The sequence below is a fragment of the Watersipora subatra genome, chromosome 2 (assembly GCF_963576615.1).
Source record: "Watersipora subatra chromosome 2, tzWatSuba1.1, whole genome shotgun sequence".
NCBI lineage: Eukaryota > Metazoa > Bryozoa > Gymnolaemata > Cheilostomatida > Watersiporidae > Watersipora > Watersipora subatra.
The window spans coordinates 15,570,324-15,591,332 of NC_088709.1; the positions used below are offsets into that span (position 1 = coordinate 15,570,324).

Here is a 21,009-nt window from a genome sequence, read left to right on the forward strand (position 1 = left end):
GTAATATAATATAGGGTGAGATATTGAGTTAACATAAAAGTAATATAGTATATGGTGGGATATTGAGTTAACATAAGAGTAATATATATTGTATGGCGAGATATTGAGTTAGCATAAGAGTAATCCCACGACCAAACGAGCGGAGCGAAGTTTGAGAGTTTACGCATGTGCACTTGAGTTTACGGATGTGCACACTGAGATAAATGCATGTGCACACAACTTACGAAAATTTTTCATCAACAACGTCGAAACCCTTGTTTCGAAATCTCATCAACAAATTTAACCATCGTTATGTAGAGTCGTTAAAATATAATAACGATACAAAGCACATATAAGCCTATTTAAATATATTACCCAGTCTTTGTAAATTGCTGACGGTATCTTAAAACTTACCCCACTCTTTGAATTATACACAAATACCCAGATTAATTTGGCCGAAAATCGCCACAAAACGCTTGAAAAGCTTGGTTTAATAAAAGTTAGGATCGGCCTACATTACGCCAATAAAGCCGTTCGACAGATAGTAGAACTATTTAGCAGTGCGCATTTCACGAGAAAACCGTACTCATTTCACCAGTCTATGGCATTGTTTACTTGTAATCGAATTTATCCGAAGGTTTCCGTAATAAACGCAGACCGTTTGAGGCGTAGACCGATTTGTAGGTAAGAAATTGTGGTACACAGTTTATCAGCCTATGTTTTTTTGTCCAATCACCGAAGGTTTGATTAAATTATTGAACACGTTAGCCGAAGTTCTTTACAACTTATGTACAAGCTAGGGCCGAACTAAAATGCCCCTTTCTGACGAGAACATTTTTTTATTTTGCTGCAGTTTGCAGAAAACTTTCAGACACGTGAACGCTCATACTTGCTTTCTTTTAAAGATCGCTATCAAAACCATTCTACAGTCAACACAACCAATTTCCAAACTGTGTATAGTACACAGTAACTTGCCATTTTACTTCTAATTTGGCATTTCAGAGTTATAATAAACATATTTCCTTATTGTTGTTGTTAAATTACATACATTACAGTAGGTTAGGCCTACAGCTTTAATTAATATTTATTTTATTGTGTTAAAACATAGGTTTGAGATAGAAGTAGATTAGGTGTAATTTTTTGTGTGATTAGGTGTGATTTGTTGTTGTAAAACATAGTTTTGAGATAGTAGTAGATTAAGTGCAATTTTTACAACTGTTCTGCATAATTGACTTTTTTGAATTTAATTTCAAGACAACTTGACAACTACCATGAACATACAACTTCCCAGGACACCGCGTCGCGGCTGACGCAGTGGCCGTCCACGTGCCTCTCAATTATTACAGTGTGATAGGAGGATAAATAAGATAAGAGAATCAATAGGTCCTCACAGCAACCATCTACATCAAATGCTAATGTTCAACAGCACGCTACTCAAATTAATAACTACAACTCATTTGATTCAGATAGTTCTTTAGTAAATGTTGTAGGCGATGTAAATGACATCGACTTGGTAGCCCCTCTGTTTCCAGATGATGATCATGATTTTATGGACATCATTGACCATGAAAATATTACACTAAACAATATTGCTCCTTCTAATGCTGCCCCCTTCATCTGCACTGCCATTTCTGCTGACAACTACTTTTTCAACAACCAGCACTGCCATTTCTTTTTTCCCTCATCACTTATTCCATTATCAGGTCGTGGGCTGTATGACAAAGGAATTTCTAGCATAATATATGATGAAATATTGAGTTAACATAAGGTTAGTATAATATATGATGGGATATCGAGTTAAAGAGAATGTGTAATACTGGCTTACGGTGGTCCCCAGCAAGATAACCTCTGGTGCATCTTGCTACAACAGCCTCATGATTGTCATAGTAATCCCTGTATGGTGTGAGATATATACCTGGGTGAAGTTCCTGCAAGGCATCTTCTGTACATCCATCTAATGCTACAATATAATATTATTAACTATACACAGAGCATATTCAACTTAAGTGTATCTTGTCTGCTTGTAAATCATAACTTTGATGACCTCATAGGCCTTGATGATGGGACTAAACTGCTCAATTTGAAAATGAAATGTTTGTCAAGCAAGGAACTAGGGAGACAGTAAACTGATAGGTCAAACCTTTAATAAAAATTATTGAAAAAAATAAATGTTTGGTTAGAGATTGAGAGGTTTTGCACCATAAGACATGCCTTGTGTTCTACATCTATCCTCATGTTCTCTAGAACATTGAAACATAACTATAGGCTTGGTAGTTGTCATCACTTGGTCTGTCGGGTACAGTAATAGCTTGAGATTAAGTGTCCACCATACGAGAAATTTAAGATACGAGAAATTTAAGGTACACGAATTCTGAGACGGTTCCCAATGCTGCTGATAGGTAAACGAATATTCCAGAGACTCTTTCCGTAAACAGCATCGCTCGGTATTTTTTGGCGGATCAAGAAGAAATTACATGTGAGAGGGCTGGTGAAAAATGAAGGAGAAAGTGAAACTGAAAGCGAAGAAAAAATAGCCAAATCAAAAGAAAATGATAAAAGATGAAAATGGAAACAAAATTAGAATTAAGTTTTGTGTAAGATTACAACATATTTTTAAAGGTGCGCATGGCAAGATCAAGTCATTTAAGTTGAATTTAAAGTTTATGTTATGCTACATAATGTCACAAAAGTGTAGCGTACTAAGTTTTTTGCCATCAAACCTCTGTCACATCGCGTTAACTGCTACCATATGTCTCTAAGGTAAGGACTCCATGCAGTACTGTACATGACATATTCACATGTTATTGCAGATCATAAACACTCGATATGTACATGTATAGTGTTTGTTATTTTTTGAGCGTCGGTAGTGAGTTGAAGCAATTAAAACATGTCTTCCATTATAATATCCTGTTTTAGGTGTTTTTTTTAAAGTAGGAACATATTAATTTGTATTTAGTTGCTTTGGATAAGCAAACTGATTTGAGATACAAATGACCTGTCATAAAAGCTCAGTGATGAATCGCATTATAGCTTGTATCTGATGTTATTTCTGTATTCAGCTTTAGTTAGTTCTGTTGTTAGGTAAAATGCTTGAAATTATTTAAATAAATTTTATTCATTGGCTAGACGTGTATAAGAAACTATTGAAAATGTATATAAGTTAAATCTAATAGAGGTACCTTTGCATTCAAAGAGGTGAAGGTTGAGCCAACCAGAGAAGCGTTGGCACTCAACTATAACGGTTCTAGTCTTTTCATATCTGTAAGGGAAAAATCGGTACCCTTCCTCGCATTCGAGTTCCATCAGGGCATATGCCTCATAGTAAGTGACATTGTGTCTGGTGTTATTGAGGTCTGGTAAAGGTCCACAGTCAACTGCAGTAGATGTTTATAGTTTGCAGAATAGGCGTTAATAAAAAGACATTGCTAACATGAGAGACACTAAATGCCTTATGGCTTTCATTATTGTAACTAGTAACATCCTGGTAGTCTGGTGTGCCCTAAAAAATCAGCAGGTGTGCAGATTAAGAAAGTAGGGCAGGTGTTTGAGTGTAAGCCTGCCAAGCGGATTATCACAAGTTCAAACCCTGCATAGAGTAAACTTCTATCTCAACCTTTAACCCTGCCTTAAGACACACGTACAGACAGACAGACAGACATGTTTCTTATTATAGTAAATATTATTCAATGTTATAACTACTAGTAGTTTGGCAGTTTCATGGGCTGATAAAGCACAGATACCAACTATCAACACATTGTGGTACATTGGCACGATTGTTTGAGCATCGGTCTGAAGAGCGTCGGAGCACCATTATGAAAGTCACGAGTGCGAATCTCATATGATGCTATCTTTTTTCCTAACCTCCATGCATGGCTTTGAGTAGCCTGTCTTGACAAGCTGTTGTTTTTGCGTAGTTGTCTCCCCGTCGAGCGGCGAGCAACAACAGTTGCTTGCCGCTCGACGGGGAGACAACTACTCAAAAACAACAGCTTGTCAAGACAGGCTAGGCTTTGAGCAAATGGACACAGTTCTTATAACGGTAACGATCTTTTAATATTATAACAATTTTTGATATTTTGCATCAACTTCTATAGCTATACGATACTTTGTGTTTTAGGGAAAATTAATAGGATTGTGAATGTTTAATAACACCTCTGCTAATCAGTTTATTCGCGTTTAGCCATATATCTCTGACTGATTGTAAAAACTTTGTATGAAGCTCCCACACTGATAAAAACTAAAACATAAATAATAGAAATGCTAGTCTTTGACTGTTGCCTGCATGATATATGATGGCTGAGTAACTGAGTTAATGAAACAATTGTGATGGAACATAGGAGTCAGCTTGTACCTCGACAAGGCTTGATCACTTTCCACTCCTTCTCAGTCGCATCACACTGAACTTGCGGTGGGCTTCCGTCTTCTGCAATATTATTAACATAGTTCTGTACGCTTGATATTGTATTATATTAGTAAGCAGGGTTATTAGACATGGTGTCCATCACTACAAGCATACATCTATGGTATTGTAATATAACAGCAAGCGAATCAGAGCAGACCTCTCATAAGTCCCCTGTTGCATGTGCAGTTCACTACAAATCTATTCGGAAAGTTCCAATTTCCTTGATCATAGTTCCTCCCTTTGCTCACACAGTCGATATATTCAGAAATGTTCACTGGTGGCCCGCATCCTTTGTCTAAGATAATAAACACAAATGCAGGAGTGTTTGGTGTCAGACAGTTTTGATAGGTATGCATACAAAAGCATAATAGTCTTCAATACAGTAGTATACTACACCCATACAGTAGTATATTAGACACATACAGTGGTACATTAGACACACATACAGTAGTAAATTAGATGCGTACAGTAATATATTAGACCCATACAGTAGTATATTAGACCCATATAGTAGTATATTAGAGACATACAGTAGTATATTAGAGACATACAGTAGTATATTATACACACATACAATAGTATATAAGACGTATACGTCAGTATTGTAGACAAATAGTGCAGTGTATTAGACATATATGATAGTATATTAGACACACATGCAGTAGTATAATAGGCCTATTACATATATATTTCTCAAAGTTTGTCGTCTGTTTTCTGTCGTCTGTTTTCAGTATGTCCAGCTATAGCTATTAAAATCTTGGAATTAAAATGTCACATTATGTTGGATTTGCACACACGAAGAATGCGATCACAGTTTTGCAATCCAATTCTCTAAACACGAGACCATGAAAGTTCTTCCAATACATGGCACATACTAAATAACGTATACATCCTTTTTTCTGTTTTCCGTTTTTGAAATTAAAATATGGCAATTGTTGTACCGATTAAGACCAAATAACGGGTTTTATTGGGTTTTCTCAGTTTGTATTAATTGTATCATTTTAAAATCATCTGTTCGTAGTTTACATACTTGCTATTTATTACACATCTACATTTCATTCGCTCTCCTAATTTATTTCAGTTGCTCCAAAGATTTTTCCCAGCCACACCATGTTTTCCTAATTCTGATAATAGCGCATTAATTTTTTTGTAATACCACGCTAAATAACGTGTTAATCAAAACTCCATAAATTCTATGAACTCTATGCAACACAATGTTTTTACATCTTTGCCGTATTAGGGCTAATTTGTTTGCAGCAAGACGAAACCAAGAATAACCTCTCTCGAAATTAAAATTCAGCGATTGTTGTACTGATTACGACGCAATATGGATTTTTATTGGGTTTTTTTCAGGTTGCGTTTTTGTATCATTACTAAATCATCTGTTTGGTAGTTCACATACTTGCTGTTAATTAAAAATAAAAAAATTAAAATTTGTGATTAAAATAACTTTTTCAATCAGTTCTATTTAAAACATCCTTGTTTGTATGAACATTTTTGATTTTTAATTTACCACTTGTTTTAATATCGATATAGTATATTAACCTAGACAATTTTCTCCCACTTCAGACGAATATTGAGTTAGTTAACCACGTGTTTCACGAAAGTTATTCCATTAGTTCATTACAGTGCTCGCTATGTGTATTAGCTTACACATCTTTCCTTCCAAACCTAAATAAATTTCACATTTTATAACAAAAGTCTGTAAGATTATTGTAATAGTAAGATTATCAGTAAGATTATCTGTGAGATTTACTCTAGGCCTACTATCGTGTAATATAACGCATCAGTTATTCCTTGCTCTTTTTTGTTTACATTAATATATAGATATTTACATTCAGTTATTACGATTAAATTTTTTTTATTACCTTTGAACTTTATAATATAAGGTTTTAAAGTTTGTTTCATTATCATTATTTTTTCAGATTTGCATTTTTTAAATACAATTTGAATATAATATTTTAAGTTAAAACATTATTCACTTTCCTATCACTTTCACGTGTGATCACTTAGTTTCCAATGTTTATTATTAATATTAATTAATCATCTAACTATATTTTGCAGACATTTTTCTAATAAAACTTCAACTACAAAATACTACCATATTCTGTTTTTATTTAAATTAATCTGTTGAATACATGTATTCTCAAAAGTTACACATTATCTAATGCCTCCAAAGAAAAGAACTTGCAATGAATCATCAGATGAAAGCGAACAAAACTTAGAAAAGACAGGTTGAGGAAAGCTGCTGCTAGAGCTTTGGAAACTGAGCAACAAAAATTTGAACGCTCAACAAAAGCCAGAGGAAGGACAGCACAAATCTAAGCATCAAAGAGTGATCAGGAACATCAACTAAGATGAGCCAATGACCAAGAGAGCATCGCAGCAAAATAGTCTCTAAAGACCAATGAACAACGTGCAAAAAACAAGCGTGTGATCGAGAGAGGATTGCAACTGAAAGATCTTTAGACACTGAAAAACAATGTGCAAAAAGACAAGCGTGTAATCAAGAGAGGATTGCAACTGTAAGATCGTTGGAGACCAACGAACAACGTGCAAAAAGACAAGCGTGTGATCGAGAGAGAATTGCAACTGTAAGATCGTTGGAGACCGATGAACAACGTGCAAAAAGACAAGCGTGTGATCGAGAGAGGATTACAACTGTAAGATCGTTGGAGACCGAAGAACAACGTGCAAAAAGACAAGCGTGTGATCGAGAGAGGATTGCAACTGTAAGATTGTTGGAGACCGATGAACAACATGCAAAAAGACAAGCGTGTGATCGAGAGAGGATTGCAACTGTAAGATCGTTGGAGACCAACGAACAACGTGCAAAAAGACAAGCGTGTGATCGAGAGAGGATTGCAACTGTAAGATCGTTGGAGACCAAGATCTGTGGAAACAGGTGAACAGCATGAACAGAGGCAGGTGTATGAGTGAGAGAGGATTGCTGCAAAATATGCACATCTTGGCAAGAAAGGTTTAAACCTGCATTTTTTATGGCTGCTTCCTTAACTATGAGAGTGATTTTCTTTGCTTGATAGGAAATATGAATAAAATTTGTCACAATTGTTCAGCACTCAAGTGAAAGGACGAAGCTCTAGACATGTGTTGCGCTAATGGAAAAGTCAAAATGCTAGTCACTGCATCCCCCGAACCATTGCCAAGTTTAATGATTGGAGATAGTGCATGTTTTCAACACTTTCTATCTAATATTCACACATATAACAATTGTTTTCAGATGACATCTTTTGGAGCCTCAAGAGAAACTTGCGAGCCAAGTTTTATACCCTTTTTTAATGTAAAAAGGACAGATTTATTATTTAAACGGATAACTTTTGCTGGCTGAAAACAAAAGCAACAAGTTTTTGCAAAAATTCTTCATGGGCAATTCTGATGATGAAGTGAACCAAATATGTCAACGTGTCACCAGTGTAGCATTGTCCAAGATTTGCAATACTTGTTTTACCGCTACACCATCTACGTTCATGAATTCTAAACAATGATGGAAAATCTAAAAGATGATAGTTTAAAAATTGTAGTTCTGCAGATTTGCGACCAGCTGGAGTGTAAAGGAAGTTGCCGGCTTTTACTTTGGCATGATCTAGACTGTTGCATAAAGAAGAGAAGGAAGGGAAACCCATTAGTCGAAGGGCTTAAGATTAGTGCTCTAACCAACTGAGGAGCGCGCTCCCTTATATAAAATAAATTCACCTGTTTCGGATAATAGAACCGAGTAAGGAAAACCATATAACAATAAAAATAAATGGAGTCGCTAATGCGTTGGCATGGCTATATAATAGATGAGAACAGCGAAACAATGAAAGCAAAACATAATAGCGATAAGTATAACAAATAAGTTATTAACAGTATAATGAGACAAGAGCAAACAAAACATGCAAGATATAGAGAAATACTTACAAGAATGGAAAAGTCAAGGCTCGGCGTCCACCGCAGGAGGTCATGCACAGGAGTTTAATGCACTCAAATTACACGAACCAGCAATTGTTATTGTAGGACAGGACATTGATAAAAAAGATCTCGTGTTACAAAAGCGACAATCAAGACTTACAAAAGTTTATGAAATGCATATATCCTACAATGCGCTACAGTACCCAAGTATATACTGGCAATTACAAGATGGATATCATTTTACAATTAAACAGTTGAAGCCAACAATTAGACAGTATTTGCCATAGGATTTATGCTTTTAGGATAATGATATGAAACACAGAATCGAACCATTTACACAGATGCAGACACCTGTTCCACCAATTTTCGACAGACATGTACGCAAAAATGGTAAGTGAAGGATTGTCTTATATTATGTGTAGCCAGAGAAGACTTGAGGCTGACAGTTACATTCACCTAAGAGATGCTATGCAAAATGATGATGTACTGAACATTGGCCAATTGGTCATTTTTCCTTCTTCTGTTACTGGTAGTCCACGATACATGCATGAGTATGTCTAGGATGCTATGTCAGACAACATGGAAGGTCAGATCTCTTCATAACATTAACATGCAATCCAAAATGAATAGATATCAAAGAAGCTCTCATAGATGGACAAGCAGCTCATGACAGACATGACAATGTAACTGGAGAGTTTGGGCTAAAAGTGATTCTACTGCTCAACTTGCTAACAAAGGGAATTTTTTTGGATATTCTCAATGTTTCCTTTATTCTCTTGAATGGCAAAAATGAGGTCTGACTCATTGTAATCTTTTTTTATGACTGGTAGAAAAAATACGCTCAATTCAGGTCGACTCAATAAAAACCACAGAAATTCCAGATAAAGAGAAGAATCCAGCTCGCTACAGCAACGGTACAAGGCAAATGATACATAGACCATATGGCAACCTCAATCGCTTTTCTCTCTGTATGAAAGATGGAAAATACACCAAATAATACTCTCGAGAACTTATTCATGACACTCTGACTGCTGATGATGGATATCCCACAGTATAAAAGACGAATGCCAGAAATGAGAGGACATTTTGCAAGAATTTAAGACGCTGGCACAGAAATAGAAATCGACAACAGATGGATTGTGCCATACTGCCCTCTTCTATCAAAAATTTTCAACACGCATCTGAATGTGTAGTATTGTCATTCAGTTAAGTCAATGTAGTACATTTGCAAATACACTTACAAAGATAGTGATCAAGCAGTTCAAGTAATGGAAAATAACAGGGATGAAGTGATTACCTTGCAAACTGGTAGATGTATTTCCAACAATGAGGCTGTTAGGAAAATATTAGGTTTGCCGATTCATCAGAGACATCCTGCAGTAACACACCAAAGTGTACATCTAGTAAATGGACGGCGAGTATACTTCAATGAGGACAACATCGAACAACTTGCGCAGGAACCACCAAGGATTACTTTAACAAAATTTTTAAAACATGCAAAACCAATGAGTTTGCTTGAACTTTACTTTATTATCAAATGCCTACTTACTACACATGGACAGCACAGAAAAAGTTGAAATCCAGAAAACAAGAAAGATTTGTTGAAAACTGGCCTCACATAAGTGCATCAAATGCACTGGGAAGAGTGTATATACCATTTATACAACAAACGTAGAGTGTTTTTACTTGAGCATTTTACTACACAAAGTTTACCACACGAGGCAGAAATGCAGAAACTTCTGCGTCGCGTAACTTGTCATAATGCTACGAGAAACCAACTATGACATAGAAAACTTAAATATATTTGTTAGCGTTACAGAACCAAACCTTACATTCGATCAGACTTTAGTTTATGGAAAAGTTTTAGAAGCTGTAAATAGCGAGAGTGAAGCAATATTTTTCTCGAACGCTCCCAGTGGAACTGGTACAACTTTTTTGCTCAATATTTTTCGGGGGGGGGGGGGGGGGAGGGGGGGGGGAGCTTTCTGAACAACTTCTAAATATTGGTGATGGAAAGCTACCAGTTAACAATGGGCTGATATATTTTCTTGAAAACTAGGAATGGATTGTAGACACAGAAGACAATTTACTAAAAAAGTGTACCCCAATATTCTGGAAAACTATCTTCAGCACCAATGGCTGGAGGAAAAGGTAAATCTGGCACCCAAAAATGACACTGTTGACCGCTTAAATCAACTACTTCTGGAAAAAATTCCTAAGACTACGGCTTCATTCCTTAGCATAGGCTGTGTTGTTGAAGAGAATGACTCTTTTGATTATCTGACAGAATTCTTAAACTTTTTACAGCCTGCAAGTATGCCTCCTCATAATCTTCAACTAAGCCTTGGTGCCCCAGTTATACTTCTTCAAAGTTTTAATTTACCTAGACTTTGTAATGGAACGAGAATGACCATCGAAAATCTATCAGTAAATCCTATTTGTGGTACAGTGCTTACCAGAGCTGTGATTGATAAAAAAATTTTTTATTCCTAGAATACCACTAATTCCCACAAATGTGCCAGTTCAATTTAAACGTATTCAATTTTCTGTTTGACTTTCATTTGCATTGACTATAAAAATCCCAAAGTCAAACACTAAAAATTGTTGGCATTGACCTTCTAACACCTTGCTTTTCTCATGTACAGTTGTATGTTGCGCTATCCCGAGTGGGCGGTAAAAATGGCCAATACATTCTTTCGCCATTCCGTCAGACTAAGTGATGTACTTGTACTATGCCCGGAAAATTTTCAAAGATGTTTCCACAGTAACAGTAACCTGTCATTGTTATTATTCATTCGATTTATTCATATTTTTGTTTTTTTCTTTCATTTTGTATATCATATTTATATCAATTCATATTTTTTGCAATCATTGTAGTAGAATAGAGGTTATTTAATCATTGCTTGCTAATTATTTCACTTTTAAACACCTTTACTGATGTCTCATTCTTTCTTTAAATTATTTCGATCTGCACAAACTGCCTTTCTCATGAAACGTTTTAGAGAATTCAGTACTGTATTGACCTATTAGGAGACTCCGGAACCATCCGGAGCACTTTTCTTTTGTCAAAATCTCGAAAATTGCGAAATCGGCATATTGTACACGGTAGAAGTCATTACGTGACACTAAAATTCTCATGCCCGTATTCCTTGAGGCAGCTGGGCAGCTGAGCCGCCCCAACTTTTTAGTGATCTTCGGCGGCTAATTAGAAAGAATTTTAGTCTAAGCTCACTCACTTGGAATTTTCAACAACTAATTATCTAGTGCTCTAGCGCAAGCAACGTTGCACTCTAGCGCTACTAGCGATGAAGTAGAGAGGCTCACTAATCTAGTATTGGTTTTGCCTGCCACCAATGCAGTGGACGAGAGATACTTTTCTGCATTGAAACGAATCCAAACATCGATGAGGAACACCATAGGGCAGGCTGTCTAAATAATCTTCTAATATTACACATATATAAAGAAGTTGATATAGATACAGAATCAGTTGTGAAGAGTTCTGCCATAGACACATTGACGGAAGAATAGCAAGAAGACAAGTGTCAAGCTATAACAGTCAATCTTTTATGTACACATGTACAAGTATGTATATTTATGAACATAAATGTAAATATAAATTTAGGGTTACAACTCAAAACCATGTAACTCTGTAGCTAGCTCCCTTTGCAAGACTTGAAATGACTCATCTTGGCAGGACCTGGATATTTACCTTAAATAATACGAGATACGCTTTGAAATGCTCTAATTTTGCTCATAATTCTCAAAGGTTTCTCGGGGAGGGTTCCCAAACCCCCCTTCTCTTGGAGGGCGCTTCAGCTCCGCTACCTGACCTTCCTCACACGACTGAGTCGGGCCTCTGGCAACTACTAATTGACAGTCTCCTTAGAACTTTTTCTTTGGACAATACAGCCCTGAGAGAATTTCTATTTTAATTGCCATGTAATAAATTTTGCGTACAGCAATCAAATTTTTGAAACATTAAATATTGTATACATTTTTGATAGTTTATATGCCTACTGGAGAACTCGCTACCTTGAAAAATGGCTAACATACCATTTGTCTACTTCTTGTGTGGAAATGACTTATGTTCACAAATATTACAATGACTTATATTTACAAATATTAAAAAAATTTAAATTTCCCGAATGACGCCGGGTAGTACAGCTAGTCAGACATATACGGTAGTATATTAAACACATATTGTAGTATATTAGACATATTCTGTGGTATATTAGACACCGATACTGTTACGGTAGTATATTAGACATATACTGTAGTATTTTAGACGCATACAGTAGTAAACCATAATTGTTATGGAATTCATTAACTGGTGATAGTAACATAAAGACAATCATTAATTAACATCTTTACCACAAGACGGTGTCGGGAACCAGACACCCGCATGTAAAGCAGCATCAAGATCACTTTGGTTCATGGCAACTGAAGCGCTGCCAGAAGGAATATCGCACTGGTAATAGTGAATGTACACATCAGTGGAATCGCTACAATGAAGAGTAGCAAGCATCCCCTTCTTACAGGTTCCATTTCCATAACACGCTCTCTCCTTGAACGGGATGTTTATTTCAAGTTGGTACCCCGTCCGCCTGTCATTCCTTGAGCAACCCATAGCTACAAGAAATATCCATAATAAGAACATCGTTTTCATTGTAAACCTTTAGACGAAGTCATCAACAGGCTTATAAGCGACAGCCAATGACCCTGACACAGTCCGACATCTACACACTGCTATGACTTAAACCATGACCACCTAATACACATTGGTTATGTTCTAAGATCAGTGTTGCTAGTCAAAAAGAAACAGGTAATCTGGAATTAAATGATGAGTTATCCAATAAGGCTGCAATTGCATGTATAAAATATATGAATATCCAATGAAGGGATCTCTCACTAAAAGGGTAAAGGGATCTGTGCTTGAGTTGTACAGATTTGATGTAGCACACAAAACAATTTGGTATAATTCTAAAAGTAGCACATTGATTTATATGAAACCTTTTCTGATAGAACAGAGCAAATCTGCAAACTACTATGGGCTGTGAAACTTTATGCAACTTGCGAAATCCTCCCCTCCCCGCTAGAAGCTGTGCATTCTGCAGCTGATGTTTAACTTTTTAGTCAACAGCGAGTACTTACGTCTACAATCTGGATAGACACCTTCTTTTAGAGGTTCAAAGTGTCCGTATCCATCTGGTCCGCTAGAACAAAATAAATAAATAGTCACACAATATTTGACCTAAATAATGTTTGACCTACATAATAGTTCCAGAAAAGGAATGTAATGTCCTACTTTCATCGCCCGTCTACATGCAGTGTTACCAGGTATACCATAACTATTTAGTATTATTCATAACAGGAGAAGCAAATTATTCACTGAATTTCCAGACAGGGATTGCGTGGCAATAACTGGACCGAAGCGCTACACAGGGCCGACAAGTATATTATGTTTCCATACGGTGGTAGAGTAGAGCGATGGTTGCGCGAAGCCTTATGTCAAGGTATATGTCTGAATATGAGGCGACAGAAAAGTAGGACCCATGTGCACAAAAAAGTGCGATATCGTTGATCGCTAAGGCCAGGCCCATGGCGCAAAGATGGCGTATTGCGCGAAGTGGGTGTTTCACTTCCAAACAGCGACACTGAATCATGACAGAATGAATGCTACACAGCTGTTTTTATGATGATATTGCAGCGTCATATGGAGTTGTCTCGCCGGTATAAAGCTGAATAGAAACTTTCTAGTAATACTGTCAAAGATTAAACCTGGCTACTAATTGCTACCATTCATAAAATACATTCCTAAAATTACACCTGCTTACATCTGTTGACCATTACTCACCAAATCAAAACAAATTTTATATACATATACAGAGGTGCTATTATTTCGCAGTAAACCACGTGTATTGCACTAAAATTATTCTCTCCGACTCACACACGACACTGATAAGTAAGCTGATTCCTCTGGTAGCCAATAGAACCGGCTGGACACACGAATGTGAGCTTGCCCAAATAACGAATAAACCGTGGTTCTCCGATGATGTGTCGGCCGTACTGCAGCTCATACTCGTAGAGAGTGCTGTCACCCATAAAATTACTGCAATTCTTTGGTTCTGTCAACAGAAAAACGAATTCAGCATAAATGTCAGATTCTGCTAATTAAGAAGATTATCAGTAAAAATGACTGCGAAGGAACGGCTGCTTAAAAGGTAACTATAGTAACACTGACAGAACTAATCAGGGCTGTCGACAGAAAAATAAATAAATAGTTTAGTATCGTTGATTTAAAGTTGAGTTAAAAGTATACATGTAAATTATTATATGGTTATATGAATAACAATATTTAGCAAACAAATATGACTAGTGAAGACCCAAATATGGTTATGAAAATCAGCACTTTTCTATCGAAGCGGTTTATCAGATGCCAATGGAATATAATTTCAAACTCATTTGGGTAGATTTTGCACTTTTATTTGCAACAAATGTGTAGTCATACAAGGGCAAAAATTATTCCTGACAACTTTTGTAATTGAACCGTACTCCGAAAATGAGTATATTTTATACAACAGCATCTCAAGTAATCTGTGGTAGTACTAAGGAGTTGTATGCACACTGCAAGTTGATTGGTACAGATCATGGTGATGTAATAATTTATAGAATATGCATAAGCATTATTTGCACTATTTAACTGTTGTTCTTGTTAGTGTAAGTAAATATTTGTGTGTACTTAGATATAAAATATGTGTTATCAAAAGTAGGTCATCCAATGGCGTCCTAAATGATTTCTTGACATAAAGAAGTCTTCCACAAATGGGAACGTATCAAATATGATAAAAATCACAGAACCAGTTATGATTCCATACTAATATGAAGACAATGAATAACTACAAGCCCAAACACTTGACCAAAAATTAGGTAGGAATATGTCTAAGCATGTAAAACAGTTGAGGAATTAGAAGTATATAAAAGGTCCAAAACTTACCACAATGGGGAGTGGGAACCCATATTCCGATTAGTGATCCATTTTCAGGACGTGTGCATTCGGTCTTGTAGCCCCAGCGAAGATTATTACAAAGGATAAATCCCAACATGCCAATGTCTTTGAACGGATTTTTAGAGCTTGGTTCTAGTCTACCATCGGAATTAACCCGAATATGTAGAAATTTATATGTCGGTGCAATTGGTACCTGGCATCCAATTTCTGCAAGAGACCCCAATTCTAAAGTGTTGGTATGCGCTAAACATCGAGCTGTTTGACTTAATCACCATAAAAACTTGTTCCAAGTATGTTTACGTTTGAAAAACCCTCAAAGATCAAGTATGGTGTCCGCTAAGCTTACTGAAAACAGAGGCTGTGCGTGTTTTAAGAACATCGTTGCACCAACATTAGCTCTATGATTTTGACTGGACACGTCTTAGTCTAGGGGTAACTGGATTCGGACATGTTCAACCAAAATAACAGAGCCTCGATGACTGGCAGATCACAGAGTTTCGATGACTGACAAACCTAGAACCTCGACAGCTGAAGACATGCCCAACTCCAAAGAACAATTTGAGGGTGAACGTAATTTTTGTTGCTACCGGTGACCTTTTGTCGGGAACTAAAACCCAACCCATTGAAAGCAGCTTGGGCTTTTTAGACCTGTAGGTCATGACAGCTCGCCGCTTAAAGTATTTATATGTATATATGTGTATATGTGTATATGTAGTTTACGTACATGAACTTCTAGTCATAGATTCCCAATGCTAAATAACTACTTGGTTTGAATGAGCACAGCACAAGAAAGGGCATGACATTTTGTGAACTTTGGTCGTCCATCAAAATATTGTTTAGATACCGTAAAACCTTTACTCTAACGCCACGGTGCTCCAGTTTTCAACCCTTTTTTATAATGGCAGTTAAATGGAGATGGCGTGCAAATAGGGGTTGTATTTTTTCAATTCAACTCTTTAACAGGTGAAGGGAATGTCGTCTATATTTAGCAATGTCTTTTAGGCGGAGTTACATCAACCCTTTTCGATACAACAAATTTGCTAACACAACTCTAACTTGTCAAAGATCTTTTAATAAATATGCATTGAGAAACTGAGACATATCTCTACCAGTTGATTTCTATTGCGTGCAATTAACCTGCAGTGATATTATAGCCTGTGCCCTGATATTATAGCCCGTGCCCTTCTTTGCCATTTGCTGGAGCTTTAAATTGTTTATTTCATGTTAAATTTGAGAGTATATTTTTATTTTATAACTATATGTATATTTAACAATGTTGCATAAAACCCCATTGCACTCATTAATATGTTTGCTACAGTTTACAACCAAAACTGGCTTTTTTTGAGCAATAGAATAGGAATTATGAGCGTCACTATATCAAAAACCGAGTTTATATAACAGCAATGGTGCTATCAAATAATATGCTATAATCCAAAAATTTATAAGTTATATCATAATAGCCTAATTTATAATGCTACAAATATATATTCAAAAACAATTGACATGAACAAACCATACTTATCTACTATATAAACGGCAATCGTTGTCTGTGTGTGTGTCCACCTTATAGAGCGGTCTTTCCTTTTATCGTCGTACGAATTTCGGTCGTACGAAGCCAACTGAATTAATATGAGTACTAAATATCGTAATTTTGGACTATTAGCCGCTACTTTTTTGACGATTTGAGCCAAGCGGCTTATATAAAGGTGTGGCGATTCTGTTGTTTTTCTTTCACCGCTAAGGCGCATTAACCGAAATCCCCGGTTAGCACGCTTTTTAAAGAGCAAATTTTCTGCCGTGTTAAAAAGCACTTTCCTGAGTTCTGCGGCCTATACAAAGGTGTCTATACAGCTATAAAAATGTACTATTCATAAAATAAAATAAATTAATGAGTAGTTATTTACATGCAATTAATACTTACTGCCAACGTGTACCGAGAAGGTCACGTAAATGTTTGTTTCTTGAAGCCACTGAAAAAAACGCAGTTCTCACCTACTAAGATTCCGCATCAAAAGGGTAAGTGTTTCTTATACAATGTTGCATTGTTTATGAATTGCCACATCTCCACTACTTAATAACGTTGGATTTGCCGCTGTTCGTGATAGTGGGACATGTTCAATTCCTTCAGCAGCTGAGTTACTAATTTTTTTCCAGCTACGAGTAGGCCTACTGTAACTTACTATTACAGAACTTGCACAAGTACTCCGAGGGTTGCGATACGCTATTGTGAAAAGAAAGAGAGCAGCAGCTACCGACTTACTGTCACCCGCTTCAGCCATGACCAGCTATACGTCGCCTGCTCAAAAGTGTTTCTTCATACGCCCGAAAGAAAAACCAAAAAGGTTGTCTATCCGCAAGTGTTGCGTTGAACTAACATTGTGTTATTGTTTTATGTTCTTCATGTTCTGCTATACCACATGCAGCATTTCTTAACATATTTTTCAATATATATATCTTTTCATGCATTTGTTTTCCTTATTGTATCTCATACAAAGGCTATCATGTTGGCGCTTTGTTTTATTATTGTAAGGTGCTAATGCTGTATCTGCCTTGACATCATACTGTCTGTGCTGTTATACAAATAAACTTTATTGACACAACTTCATTACTGTTTGTATATACCATGTCAAAACACAGCTATAGACGAAAAAGTGGTGAGCTATGATTAGTGTTTTAAGAATGTAGAAGTCTCCATTCAATAAATGCTGGCGATGGCAAAATATTTTGTATAATTTTATAAAAAAATGCAAAACTTTTCAATATTGCCACTTTGAAGAACTTCAGTTTGCTTAGCAATGTCAATTTCATTATCAGTTCTCTGTACGCAAGTAGGGCAACACCGATTTGAGTGGTTTGAGACTAATGCGTTGTAGACTTGCTGCAAAACGTATGGCAGATTTACATTGTTCTCCCCTACATTATTGACCTAAATGACTGCATATGTGTATGCATAGTGTGATCAGGGCAAAAAAATTCAGTAAACTGCATATTTGGAGTTGTTTTACAGTATGAAAAACAACTCTCAATAAACCTCTTGCTGTACATGAATCTGTTCCCGTTGACGGGTAATGCAGCTAGCAGTTTGGGGCCGTGGCGTCGAGTGCAGCGAGAGTATCCAGGCGCGGCTTTCCGGACGAATTGGCGAGTGCGAGGCGATTGATTGCGAAGCGATTGAGCGCTAGGCAATTGATTGCGAGGTGATTGATTGCGAGGCAATTGATTGCGAGTGCAAGGCGATTGATTGCGAGGCGAGTGTGAGGCAAGTGATTGCGAGGCGATTGATTGCGAGTGCGAGGCGATTAATTGCAAAGCAATTGAGTGCGAGGCTATTGATTGCGAGGCGAGTGCAAGGCGATTGATTGCGAAGCGGGTGCGGGCCGATTGATTGCGCGGCGATTGATAGTGAGGCAAGTGCAATAGCGCGATGGTCAACTGCAAGGCGGGTAAAGACTGGTCAGCCAAGGCGGGTAGGCGTGCCATGGACAGGTATGACGGGCCAGGCCATAGACGGGTATGAACGGATGCATGAATCTAGACACACGAATCTAGAATATTTACTAGATTTTACACACATCTAGCTGTACAACACATTTTAGATTTCCATTGTTTTCCCCAACATTATTGACATTATAGTATGTGTATGCATATTCAGGGCAACAATTTCAGTAGACTGCATATTTGGAGTTGTTTTACAGAATGAAAGACAACTCTCAATAAACCTTATGCTGCACGTGAATCTGTTACTGTAGGCGGGTAATGCAGCTAGTCTACATATATAAGTCTCAAAGTTTGTGTATCTGTTTGTTTAGCTATAACTGTTAAAATCTTGGCATTAAAATTCCGCGTTGTGATGGGTTCGAACTCACGCTTGCAACCACAAGATTTAAATCCACACGCTCTACCACTCAGCTATAATACAAGGCACATTGGCAAAAGACATTATCATATATTTTATAGCGGATGCACACACTAAATGAAGTATTATTTGAATTTTTGTGAATTCCATTAACTCTATGAAACACAACGCTTTTTTGTGTTTTCCTGAATTATATTTTTGGTTTTTCGTAAGGTTCAATTGAAGAGGCTAGTGCTAAAAGTGCTTAAGTCACAAATTCAAAAAATTTGGGTTGTCATCTCTTGTAAATTCTTCTGGGTGTAATCAACATAGTCCTCACTTGTTTTGTATGAAAAATGTCCATAAGTCCCTGTTTAAAGCAGTGAGATTATGAGGGGTGCATCCCACTCCTAGTTAAAAGTACTTAAGTCCAAGGATTGTATGCTATAAGTTCATAAGTCCATAGTTGGCCAATAATGTGTATTGTTGAAGTCATGTGACTCATTGTTGATTCTCAATATGGCTGACAATGTTGATATTGTGATGGAAACGTTATGTTGCCATCCCCTTTTTCTTTATATCATTTGGAGTTGTGCTCCCTTTTTCATTTGTGTAACCACGCCCCTAAAGGAGGCTGGCCTTTGCTACCTTATTTGCATAATTGAATGTATTTAAGGCAGAGCCTCGGCTCTTTTATGTTGTTCAAATATATGCATTGCATTCGGAACCATGCTTCTTCTGTTACCTTGAGCGATAGCAGAACCACACTAAGCATATAGCTAACTCCAAAGACCTAGTCTATGGACTGTGCTGTGGTGATAAATTCATAGAAGCATCGTCGACCCCGTCGACCTCCGGTCGACCTTGCCGACCTGGTACAAAACCCACTCTGGGAGCTATCCCTTGTGCAAGGTGGTTGATGCTGACCGGTGGTGTAAGTCGACCTAGTCGCCTCCGTGTGTTGGTCACGGGCAACCCGCACACAGCCCCTGTGAAGGGTGAATGCAGACCGGTAGAATAAGCCGACCTAGTCGCCTCTACGTGTTGGTCGCAGGATCCAACACACTGGTGGCAGCAGTGGGATCTGACTGCGGTGATTCGGACTTATAAGACAAACCTTGTAACCATGCCAAACAGCCGACGGAGTGCTACCAAAGATCTGGCTGAGGCAGAGTTACAGCAAGTCGACCAGATTGGTCAGCTGACAGAGGCTATTACTAGAGCCTTACAAATGCCGAAGAAGGAAGCTAGCTTCAAGCCACCGAAGTTCGATGGGAATGAGGATGTGGAACTGTTCATCTCCCAGTTCGAAGAGGTTGCAGAAGCTAATGAGTGGAATGAGAAGGCCACTCTCCTCCAACTGCGTGAGACATTGAAGGAGGGAGCCAGAGGTTGTAGTCGAGGAGACTCGCCTGCCTCCATCTTCTCGGCCTTACGCACCAAGTCAGGGCTCTCCCCGAGAGAGGCTAAGAGCAGGCTCCACCTCAAGAGGGAACCCAAGACTAGCCTCCAAAAACATGCAACGGAGATGAAGCGGCTAGTGAAGATAGCATACGCTGATCTTCCGGATTCCTACCAAGCTAATATGGCCATGGATGCATTTTCCCTGACTCCGGGAAACACGCACCTCCAACGCCATCTTTTAGCAGTAAGAGCACAGAGCTTAGAGGAAGCAGTGCAGGCAGGGAATGAGTTCCTGCAAATTCAGCCCACTTTTCCTCGGTCTGGTGCTCGACCCATAGTAATGGCAGTAGAGGAGGAGGAGACTACCCCTGCTACAGTCGCCCCCGTCCACTCGGATCCTCCAGCAGCCACCCTGAATGACGTCTTAATGGCTATAAAAGGGTTAGCAGATGAACTAAAAGAAGGAAACCG

The 21,009-nt window shown here is 37.6% G+C and overlaps 1 protein-coding gene across 1 annotated transcript in view; it reads right to left on the minus strand.

The window, feature by feature from the left end:
- Positions 1-1,620: 1,620 nt before the first annotated feature.
- The window catches only part of LOC137387995 (uncharacterized), a 41,973-nt gene continuing 22,584 nt past the window's right edge, over positions 1,621-21,009 (minus strand). The window contains exons 7-15 of the mRNA XM_068074512.1: positions 15,288-15,506; positions 14,241-14,418; positions 13,445-13,506; positions 12,665-12,922; positions 4,539-4,676; positions 4,331-4,402; positions 3,159-3,353; positions 1,805-1,939; positions 1,621-1,709 (exon numbers count right to left, since the gene is read on the minus strand). Coding sequence (XP_067930613.1) covers positions 1,621-1,709; positions 1,805-1,939; positions 3,159-3,353; positions 4,331-4,402; positions 4,539-4,676; positions 12,665-12,922; positions 13,445-13,506; positions 14,241-14,418; positions 15,288-15,506 — 1,346 coding nt within the window. The remainder of the gene's footprint in view (positions 1,710-1,804; positions 1,940-3,158; positions 3,354-4,330; positions 4,403-4,538; positions 4,677-12,664; positions 12,923-13,444; positions 13,507-14,240; positions 14,419-15,287; positions 15,507-21,009) is intronic.